Genomic DNA, 12,372 nt, shown 5'->3' on the forward strand with positions numbered 1-12,372 from the left:
GCGACAACAGAAAAAAAAAAATGCTCACGAAACTGGTTACAGGAACGTAATAATGTTTAAAAATGTGTAAGGTGATTCAGTGTGGGTGACGGTGGAGGCTCGATCCTCCGTCCACTAACGTGAAACAATTACACACCAAGCAGGATGAGGTTGAAATTAGTCTATGAGGCTCCATGACCATGAATGTCCTTGCGTCAGGAATAACACGCTCAGTACTGCTGGGCGTCTGGTGTTGAAGCATGGTGATCTAATGATGGGAGTGATGCTTACTTTGGTCAGTCCACACAGGACTGGGCAAGGAAACGCAGGATCGAGTCCTGGCCAGGCACCAGTTCTGTTAATGATATATATATATATATATATATATATATATATATATATATATATATATATATATATATATATATATATATATTATATAAAATATGTCGTGCCGAATATGTAAAACTGGTCAATTAGAAAGGGCTCATTTAAAATTAAGTTCTTTCTAAAATTTTCTCTTATACGTTTAAAGATAGATTTTTTTCATTAATGTTGATGTAAAAATTTATAATTTTGCACCAAAAGGAACTTAGAAAACTTACCTAACCTTATTATAACAAGCGCAATTTATTTTAGCCTAACCCAACTAAATATATTTTAGATTTGTTTACAATAATTTAATACTAAACAAACACAGTGAAATATATTTTTCTCGTTAGGTTCAGAATGATTTTGGCGAAATTATTGCATACACAAATTTTAGGATCGCAAGTTCTGCCTATTCGGCACGACATATACAATATATATATATATATATATATATATATATATATATATATATATATATATATATATATATATATATATATATATATATATATATATATATATAAACACTGATCTCAGCCAGAGATCAGTGTTTGTGTATATTTCGCCTGCTCTTGCGAATTCCTTGCATATATATATATATATATATATATATATATATATATATATATATATATATATATATATATATATATATATATATATATATATATGCAATAAGATCACAGTAAACAGGTGATTTCAGAATATGCAAAACAACCACTCTGAAAGAATAGAGAAATTCCAAGCGCTTTCGTGACCACTCACATTATCAAGGATAATGTGAGTAGTCACGAAAGCGCTTGGAATTTCTCTATTCTTTCAGAGTGGTTGTTTTGCATATATATATATATATATATATATATATATATATATATATATATGTCGTGCCGAATATGCAAAACTGGTCAGTTAGCAAGAACTCACTTAAAATTAAGTCCTCTCTGAAATTTTCTTTTATACGTTTAAAGATATATTTTTTCATTAATGTTAATGTAAATTTTTTTAATTTTGTACCAAAAGAATCTTAGAAAACTTACCTAACCTTATTTTAAGAAGAGCAATTTATTTTAGCAGAACCCAATTAAATATATTTAAAATACATTTACAATAATTTAGTACTAAACAAACACAATCAAATATATTTTTTTCGTTATGTTCAGAATGATTTTGGCGAAATTATTGCATACACAAATTTTTACTTGTCCTATATGGCAAGATGAGCGTTGCTATTTAAGCCAAGATCGCAAGTTCTGCCTATTCGGCACGACATATATATATATATATATATATATATATATATATATATATATATATATATATATATATATATATATATATATATATATATATATATATATATAATTACAGCACGTGAGATATAGCAGATAATCACGTTTGGTCCAAAGAAAAAGGTTACTCCAATTCTTCGGATCAAGAACCCTTCACTAATATCTAGGCAGCTTTAAAGGGTACATCATCTTGGAGCGGTGGAGATCAGAGGAGTTAGACTGCTATTCATTCCAGCGTTAATGTGAAGCACTCGTGGAGGGAACCACTGCTTGTTGAAGAGCACCCTCTCCCTCCCTCATCCTCTCCCTCCGACCCTCATCCTCTCCCTCCGTCCCTCATCCTCTCCTTCCCTGCCTCATCCGCTCCTTCCCTCCCTCATACCGCTCCCTCCCTCCTTCACGCTCTCCCTGGCACGTGCCCTCTCTGTCTACCGTGTTTATACCTTCGTTTAGAGGCTGCAGCTGGAGACATTCAGCAGACACGATCTGTGAGTCTGATGCCAGACATGTCGCTTCTGTTTTGACATCTACGGATGTATACGCTTTGGGAGCTTCTCTTCGCGGATGCTGGGTCCTCTGTGACTTCCATTCGCTGAGGCTTGCGCTTTGGGGCTGCCGTATACGGATGCTGAGCACTTTTTTTAGGTACATTTTCGCGAATGCTGTGCACTTTGTGAATTCTATTCGGGGAATACTGAGCGTTTTGTGAATTCTACCCACAGACACTCTCCTGTTTCGTAGCTTCTATTTGCGGATGCTGTGTTTTTTGTGGCTTATATTCAAAGATGCTGAGCGCTATGTGACTTTTACTTCCTCAAGCTGATCACTTTCAGGTTTCTATTTGCGTATATTTTGTCCCCTTTTCTGTCTTTTCTTCGCGAATGTTGAACCCTCTCTGGACCATATTCACTTATGCTGTGCAGAGTAGAGGAGGAAGGTGCCCTTAGAGTCTTGTATTCGCCTATAGTTTAGAAAAGGACTATTTTTTCATGTCACTTTTATACTGTTATCCTCATTCAAATCCTCTCAGATCACAGGAAAAAGTAGGTACCTACTTATTGCTAAGTGATCCAGGGTACAAGTTGTTGTGCGCTTGTCAGCGTCTATTCGCTGATGCTGTCCGAATTATGAGTTCTGTTAGCGGAGGTTGTGTTGATCTCATTCGCAGATGCTGTGATCTTTCCATTAGCATATGGTATCCTATTTCAAGCGTTTTATTCGCCGATACTGTCGTATTTTGGGAATTCTATTAGCGGATGCTGCGATCTTCTTATTCTCTCTTCATGCCAGTTCCACTGACTGTTGTGTGGGAGTCCAGGTGGTGAAGGGAGGGCTGACATGGATGTAACTGACTATTAAGGTGGGACTAAACAATAGTAGCATACCTTAGTAAGAGACTGACTTCACTGAAAGCTACGTTTCGAACACCGAGAGCTGTAAGGAGCGCTTTATAAAGCCCTCGCTGAGCGAAATGTCATTTTTAGAAAGTTTTGCTCTATGCATCTTTGATTTACTGCCTCTGAGCCTTTCCCATCAGCTTTCTCTCTCTCTCTCTCTCTCTCTCGCTCTTTCTCTCTCTCTAGCTTACCTTCGTCACTCTCTGCGGCCTCTGCAGGCGAGTCCTCCACGGTCGTATCTGAAATACCAGAGAAGCTAAACTTAGCGTGTACCACAGCACTCAACTTAAAGCTAACGTAATAAAGCCCTTTTAAGAGGAAGGTGGTGGTGGTAAGGGGCTCTTGATTCCAGGAATTCGAACTTCCCTCCTCTTTTTCGAAATAAACACGTTTAATTTCCCTTCCCAACATGCAATATGGCCCCTATTGGGCTTGAATATTACTTCTAATAATAATAATAATAATAAAATAATAATAATAATTGATAATTTCAGACAAGTCATTCATGGAACTAAGTCAACACAAGAGAATAAAGAACAGAAGGGCACAATATTGTGACTACCACTATTTCTACTACCACGACCAGTCTTACCACTACCAGTCTTACCACTACCAGTCTTACCACTACCAGTCTTACCACTACCAGTCTTACCACTACCAGTCTTACCACTACAAGTCTTACCACGACCAGTCTTACCACTACCAGTCTTACCACTACCAGTCTTACCACTACCACTACCAGTCTTACCACTACCACTACCAGTCTTACCACGACCAGTCTTACCACTACCACTACCAGTCTTACCACTACCAGTCTTACCACTACCAGTCTTACCACTGCCAGTCTTACCACTACCAGTCTTACCACTGCCAGTCTTACCACTGCCAGTCTTACCACTACCAGTCTTACCACTACCACTACCAGCCTTACCACTACCAGTCTTATCACTACCAGTCTTACCACTACCACTGCCAGTCTTACCACTACCACTACCAGTCTTACCACTACCACTACCAGCCTTACCACTACCAGTCTTACCACTACCAGTCTTACCACTACCACTACCAGTCTTACCATTACCACTACCAGTTTTACCACTGCCAGTCTTACCACTGCCAGTCTTACCACTGCCAGTCTTACCACTACCAGTCTTACCACTACCAGTCTTACCACTATCAGTCTTACCACTACCACTGTCAGTCTTACCACTGCCAGTCCTACCACTACCAGTTTTACCACTACCAGTCTTACCACTGCCAGTCTTACCACTGCCAGTCTTACCACTACCAGTCTTACCACTACCAGTCATACCACTACCAGTCTTGCCACTGCCAGTCTTACCACTACCACTACCAGTCTTACCACTACCAGTCTTACCACTATTACTACCAATCTTACCACTACCAGTCTTACTACTACCAGTCTTACCACTACCAGTCTTACCACTGCCAGTCTTACCACTGCCAGTCTTACCACTGCCAGTCTTACCACTGCCAGTCTTACCACTGCCAGTCTTACCACTGCCAGTCTTACCACTGCCAGTCTTACCACTGCCAGTCTTACCACTACCAGTCTTACCATTACCACTACCAGTCTTACCACTACCAGTCTTACCACTACCAATCTTACCACTCCCAGTCTAACCACTACCAGTCTCACCACTACCAGTCTTACCACTACAAGTCTTACCACAAGTCTTACCACTACCAGTCTTACCACTACCACTACCAGTCTTACCACTACCAGTCTTACCACTACCAGTCTTACCACTACCAGTCTTACCACTACCACTACCAGTCTTACCACTACCACTACCAGTCTTACCACTACCACTGCCAGCCTTACCACTACTAGTCTTACCACTACTAGTCTTCCCACTACTAGTCTTCCCACTACTAGTCTTACCATTACCACTACCAGTCTTACCACTACCACTACCAGCCTTATCACTACCGCTACCAGTCTTACCACTACCACTACCAGCCTTATCACTACCGCTACCAGTCTTACCACTACCACTACCAGTCTTACCACTACCAGTCTCACCACTACCAGTCTTACTTCTGCCACTACCAGTCTTACCACTGCCACTACCAGTCTTACCACTACCACTACCAGCCTTACCACTACCACTACCAGTCTTACCACTACCACTACCAGTCTTACAACTACCAGTCTTACCACTACCAGTCTTACCACTACCAGTCTTACCACAACCACTAGCAGTCTTACCACTACTACTACCAGCCTTACCACTACTAGTCTTACCACTACTAGTCTTCCCACTACTAGTCTTACCATTACCACTACCAGTCTTACCACTACCTCTACCAGCCTTATCACTACCGCTACCAGTCTTACCACTACCACTACCAGTCTTACCACTACCACTACCAGTTTTACCACTACCAGCCTTATCACTACCACTACCAGTCTTACCACTACCAGCCTTACCACTACCACTACCAGTCTTACAACTACCAGTCTTACCACTACCAGTCTTACCACTACCAGTCTTACCACTACCAGTCTTACCACTACCACTGCCAGCCTTACCACTACCACTACCAGTCTTACCACAACCACTACCAGTCTTACCACTACTACTACCAGTCTTACCACTACTAGTCTTACCACTACTAGTCTTACCATTACCACTACCAGTCTTACCACTACCAGCCTTATCACTACCGCTACCAGTCTTACCACTACCACTACCAGTCTTACCACTACCAGTTTTACCACTACCAGCCTTATCACTACCACTACCAGTCTTACCACTACCAGTCTTACCACTACCAGTCTTACCACTGCCACTACCAGCCTTACCACTACCACTATCAGTCTTACCACTACCAGTCTTACCACTACCAGCCTTACCACTACCAGTCTTACCACTACCAGTCTTACCACTACCAGTCTTACCACTTCCAGTCTTACTACTACCACTACCAGTCTTACCACTACCACTACCAGCCTTATCACTACCGCTACCAGTCTTACCACTACCACTACCAGTCTTACCACTACCACTACCAGTTTTACCACTACCAGCCTTATCACTACCACTACCAGTCTTACCACTACCAGTCTTACCACTACCAGTCTCACCACTACCAGTCTTACCACTGCCACTACCAGTCTTACCACTACCAGCCTTACCACTACCAGTCTTACCACTACCAGTCTTACCACATCCAGTCTTACTACTACCACTACCAGTCTTACCACTACCACTACCAGCCTTATCACTACCGCTACCAGTCTTACCACTACCACTACCAGTCTTACCACTACCACTACCAGTTTTACCACTACCAGCCTTATCACTACCACTGCCAGTCTTACCACTACCAGTCTTACCACTACCAGTCTCACCACTACCAGTCTTACCACTGCCACTACCAGTCTTAGCACTACCAGCCTTATCACTACCACTACCAGTCTTACCACTACCAGTCTTACCACTACCAGTCTCACCACTACCAGTCTTACCACTGCCACTACCAGTCTTACCACTACCAGCCTTACCACTACCAGTCTTACCACTACCAGTCTTACCACTTCCAGTCTTACTACTACCACTACCAGTCTTACCACTACCACTACCAGTCTTACCACTACCAGCCTTACCACTACCAGTCTTACCACTACCAGTCTTACCACTTCCAGTCTTACTACTACCACTACCAGCCTTACCACTACCGGTACTACCTCTTCTTCCTCTCTTGGTCCCGTCCCTGTCCCTTCGCCCATATATACTGGCACCCTCACTCTTTCCTGTTAGTGTGACTTTGTAAATGGTCTAAATCGGACCGAAACGTCGTCATAAGCTCCTGTGTGCGAAGTATTTGTGCAAAGAATAACAGTTACTTGACACTGGTACCAAATTATCCCACATGGGAGCAGCTAAACTAAACAGACCATGTATATTTCGCTTCACTCTAAAGTCCTCTTCAGCAAATGTATTAATTTTCCTGAATAACATTTCGCTACCAAGTGTACCATTGTCAAATTAAAAATTCACCACAATAAAGAGGTGAATATTGGCAATGCTCACATAATCATAAATAACTGCAAGTGTTCCAATAATAACATGTAAACACCGACCAATTCCTCCCATTAAAAGGAATATTAAATTTTTATTTTTTAAGCCAAAACAATATCTGAATAAATTTATAATCGCGTGTTAACATTTGTATGTAAAACAAAATAAAATTTGAATATATACAGCAACAATTTAGTCCTAAGTAAAAAAAAAAACGTAGCCTGGTAAATATTTTGCACTCTGACAGGATTACTGATTTTTTTTCTCTCTCAGGAAACGTGTAAGTAAATGATAAAAATGTTGTAATTAAATATTTTTATATATTGCTGTGAGTTCAAGGATAAAAGAAGGTTACAGTACCATGGCTGGAACAATCCTGTACTTAGGAGAGAAACCTTGTGACGACGTTTCGGTCTTTCCTGGAACGTTGTCAAGTCACAACTGGAAAGAGAAAGGAAGAGCTGGCCAAATGACCATTAGGCAGGGAACAGGGGGGGGGGAAGAAGAAGAAGAAGAAGAAGAAGAAGAAGAAGAAGAAGAAGAAGAAGAAGAAGAAGAAGAAGAAGAAGAAGAAGAAGAAGAAGAAGAAGAAGAAGAAGCACTGCTTAATTAATAGCTACATGTTATTAAATGAAATTAATGAATGTACTAAAGAGGGCTTCGGTGTAAAGCGAGATATACATCGACTGTTTTGCTTAACTGTCCCCGTGTGGGTAAGTTGTACCAGTGACATGTGTGTGTTAATTTAGTGCCCTGAATAACTTGTCTCATTTTATCATTATTACTGGGCTAATAAAAAAATCTATGGGTAACGCTCGTTTCCATTTCTTTGGTGGTAAAAGGGAGGGGGGGGGGGTTGAAGATGCAACGAACTGAAGGACAGTGAACGAAGGATTAAGTAAACAGTGAACGAAGGATTAAGTAAACAGTGAACGAAGGATTAAGTAAACAGTGAACGAAGGATTAAGTAAACAGTGAACGAAGGATTAAGTAAACATCGTGAGCCTTTATAGTAGCAATGTTTCGCCTGAGAACTCCCTCAAGATAATATGATTAGCATTTCTTTGGGCGAAATGTTGTATGTGTCAACTGTCGTACACTAGTTCTCCCCTCGCAGCTAAGTTTGTGGACAGAACTAGACTATGATTCCAAGAAACAAGGAACTAGTTACATGTTTTCGTTCTGTGTCTCACATGTGTGTTTAGCGCTTGCAAGGACAAGAAGAAGACCAAGAACGAGAACAAGGATAAAAGAACAAGGAGCGAACAAGAACAAAAGAACAAGACTACAAGAACCGGAACAAGAACACTAACAACACTACCAACAACAAAATTAAGAACTGCAAAACAATAACAAAACATACACACATATACACACAATCACACACAGGCAGGCAACAACGAGTCATAGTACGTGATGAGGTATCACAGTGGGCTCCTGTGACGAGCGGGGTCCCACAGGGGTTAGTCCTAGGACCAGTGCTATTTTTGGTATATGTAAATGACATGGTGGAAGGGATAGACTCAGAAGTGTCCATGTTCGCAGATGATGTGAAGTTAATGAGGAGAATTAAATCAGATGAGGACCAGGCAGGACTTCAAAGAGACCTGGACAGGCTGGACACCTGGTCCAGCAATTGGCTTCTCGAATTCAACCCTGCCAAATGCAAAGTCATGAAGATCGGAGAAGGGCAAAGAAGACCGCAGAGTATAAGCTGCTTGGCCAAAGACTACAAATCTCGCTCAAGGAGAAAGATCTTGGGGTGAGTATAACACCGAGCACATTTCCAGAAGCACACATCAACCAGATAACTGCTGCAGCATATGGGCGCCTGGCAAACCTGAGATTAGCGTTCCGATACTTAAGTAAGAAATCTTTCAAGACATTGTACACCGGGTACGTCAGGCCCATACTGGAGTATGCAGCACCAGTTTGGAACCCACACCGAGTCAAGCACGTTAAGAAATTAGAAAAAGTGCAAAGGTTTGCGACAAGGTTAGTTCCAGAGCTAAGCGGAATGTCCTACGAAGAAAGGTTAAGGGAAATCGGCCTGACGACACTGGAGGACAGGAGGATTAGGGGAGACATGATAACGACATATAAAATACTACGTGGAATACAAAAGGTGGACAGAGACAAGATGTTCCAGAGAGGGGGGACAGATTCGAGGGGTCACCCTTGGAAGTTGAAGACTCAGATGAGTCACAGGGATGTCAGGAAGTGGAACAGTCTGGCAAGTGATGTAGTGGAGGCAGGAACCATACATAGCTTTAAGACGAGGTATGATAAAGCTCAGGGAGCAGGGAAAGGATCTAGTAACGTTCAGTGAAGAGGCGAGGCCAGGAGCCGAGTCTCGACCCCTGCAACCACAATTAGGCGAGTACAATTAGGTGAGAACACACACACACACACACACACACACACACACACACACACACCACCACCACCACCAACACAACCACACACTATCATCACACAAACACACACACAGATGAATCACAGGGACATAGGAAGCATTTCTTTAGTTATAGAGTTGTCAGGAAGTGGAATAGTCTGGGAAGTGATGTAGTGGAGACAGGATCCATACATAGCTTTAAGAAGAGGTATGATAAAGCGCACGGAGCAAGAAGAGTGACCCAGTAGAAACCAGTGAAGAGGCGGGGCCAGGAGCTATGACTCGACCCCTGCAACCACAACTAGTTGAGTACATACACACAGCACCATCAACACAGCACTATCACACACACACACACACACACACACACTTCACCATCACACACACATACCACCCCCACCATCACACACTCACCACACACCATCACACACAGAGATAAGCCCGTTTCTAGCGAATAAATGCCACTGGCAATTAACATGCAAGCTTTGACTCAGCAAAACAAACTCTGGCACCTCCATAGTCAATAAAACGAGGCCAAATTCCCTGCTGGATATAAGAATATTGATGAGGGCCGCGTCAGTGAGCAAACATATATAATGTATTCAGACCCGCTCTCCTTTGTTGCTGAGGGTAATGGTCTTCAGAGCACGTAAACAAATAGAAGGATGTGCCAGTCCTAGCAGAACTCCCAACGATGGTGGCCAGTCCTAGCAGAACTCCCAACGATGGTGGCCAGTCCTAGCAGAACTCCCAACGATGGTGGCCAGTCCTAGCAGAACTCCCAACGATGGTGGCCAGTCCTAGCAGAACTCCCAACGATGGTGGCAAGTCCTAGCTGCACTTCCAGCGATGGTGGCCAGTCCTAGTTGCAATTCTAACCAGGGAAAAAAAATTAATACCAATAGTAGTGAGTGAACACACACACACACACACACACACACACACACACAAGCTCTGCCTTTCATCTCCAAATATCCAATAATATGGAGCAGCAACTCATAAGAATATAACGTAGGTTTTGTTAATGCTCCTCAACTTCCTGGATATGGACAAGTTATGATATTTTCGCTCTTCTTAACTTTGCCATCTCGACTGGTCTCTGTGATGCTGGTGGCGTCGAGGCACCGCCACCTCGACTGGTCTCTGTGATGCTGGTGGCGTCGAGGCACCGCCACCTCGACTGGTCTCTGTGATGCTGGTGGCGTCGAGGCACCGCCACCTCGACTGGTCTCTGTGATGCTGGTGGCGTCGAGGCACCGCCACCTCGACTGGTCTCTGTGATGCTGGTGGCGTCGAGGCACCGCCACCTCGACTGGTCTCTGTGATGCTGGTGGCGTCGAGGCACCGCCACCTCGACTGGTCTCTGTGATGCTGGTGGCGTCGAGGCACCGCCACCTCGACTGGTCTCTGTGATGCTGGTGGCGTCGAGGCACCGCCACCTCGACTGGTCTCTGTGATGCTGGTGGCGTCGAGGCACCGCCACCTCGACTGGTCTCTGTGATGCTGGTGGCGTCGAGGCACCGCCACCTCGACTGGTCTCTGTGATGCTGGTGGCGTCGAGGCACCGCCACCTGAGGACTCTATCAATTTTCCTGAAAAATTTCTGCAAGGGTGAATTTCCGAGGGGATATTTAGCAGGGAATTCATATAAGGATTTTTAGCTAAGAATATTTATAAGGGTGAATTATAGCATGGAATGTCTGGAAGAGTGAATTATAGCATGGAATATCTGGAAGAATGAATTATAGCAAGGAATGTCTGGAAGAATGAATTATAGCAAGGAATGTCTGGAAGAGTGAATTATGGCAAGGAATGTCTGGAAGAATGAATTATAGCATGGAATGTCTGGAAGAATGAATTATAGCAAGGAATGTCTGGAAGAATGAATTATAGCAAGGAATGTCTGGAAGAATGAATTATAGCCAGGAATGTCTGGAAGAATGAATTATAGCCAGGAATGTCTGGAAGAATGAATTATAGCAAGGAATGTCTGGAAGAATGAATTATAACATGGAATGTCTGGAAAAATGAATTATAGCAAGGAATGTCTGGAAGAATGAATTATAGCAAGGAATGTCTGGAAGAATGAATTATAGCAAGGAATGTCTGGAAGAATGAATTATAGCAAAGAATGTCTGGAAGAATGAATTATAGCAAGGAATGTCTGGAAGAATGAATTATAGCAAGGAATGTCTGGAAGAATGAATTATAACATGGAATGTCTGGAAGAATGAATTATAGCAAGGAATGTCTGGAAGAATGAATTATAGCAAGGAATGTCTGGAAGAATGAATTATAGCAAAGAATGTCTGGAAGAATGAATTATAGCAAAGAATGTCTGGAAGAATGAATTATAGCAAGAAATGTCTGGAAGAATGAATTATAGCAAGAAATGTCTGGAAGAATGAATTATAGCAAGGAATGTCTGGAAGAATGAATTATAGCAAGGAATATCTGGAAGAATGAATTATAGCAAGGAATATCTGGAAGAACGAATTATAGCAAGGAATATCTGGAAGAATGAATTATAGCAAGGAATATCTGGAAGAATGAATTATAGCAAGGAATATCTGGAAGAATGAATTATAGCAAGGAATATCTGGAAGAATGAATTATAGCAAGGAATGTCTGGAAGAATGAATTATAGCAAGGAATGTCTGGAAGAATGAATTATAGCAAGGAATGTCTGGAAGAATGAATTATAGCAAGGAATGTCTGGAAGAATGAATTATAGCAAGGAATGTCTGGAAGAATGAATTATAGCAAGGAATGTCTGGAAGAATGAATTATAGCAAGGAATATCTGGAAGAATGAATTATAGCAAGGAATATCTGGAAGAATGAATTATAGCAAGGAATATCTGGAAGAATGAATTATAGCAAGGAATATCT

The 12,372-nt window shown here is 42.1% G+C and overlaps 1 protein-coding gene across 1 annotated transcript in view; it reads right to left on the reverse strand.

The window, feature by feature from the left end:
- Nucleotides 1-12,372, reverse strand: part of LOC128700580 (uncharacterized) — a 217,313-nt gene that overhangs the window by 67,178 nt on the left and 137,763 nt on the right. Inside the window, exon 2 of the mRNA XM_053793864.2 lies at nucleotides 3,229-3,276. Within this exon, the coding sequence (XP_053649839.2) occupies nucleotides 3,229-3,276 (48 nt within the window). The remainder of the gene's footprint in view (nucleotides 1-3,228; nucleotides 3,277-12,372) is intronic.

Source organism: Cherax quadricarinatus, chromosome 65 (assembly GCF_038502225.1).
Source record: "Cherax quadricarinatus isolate ZL_2023a chromosome 65, ASM3850222v1, whole genome shotgun sequence".
Classification (NCBI taxonomy): domain Eukaryota; kingdom Metazoa; phylum Arthropoda; class Malacostraca; order Decapoda; family Parastacidae; genus Cherax; species Cherax quadricarinatus.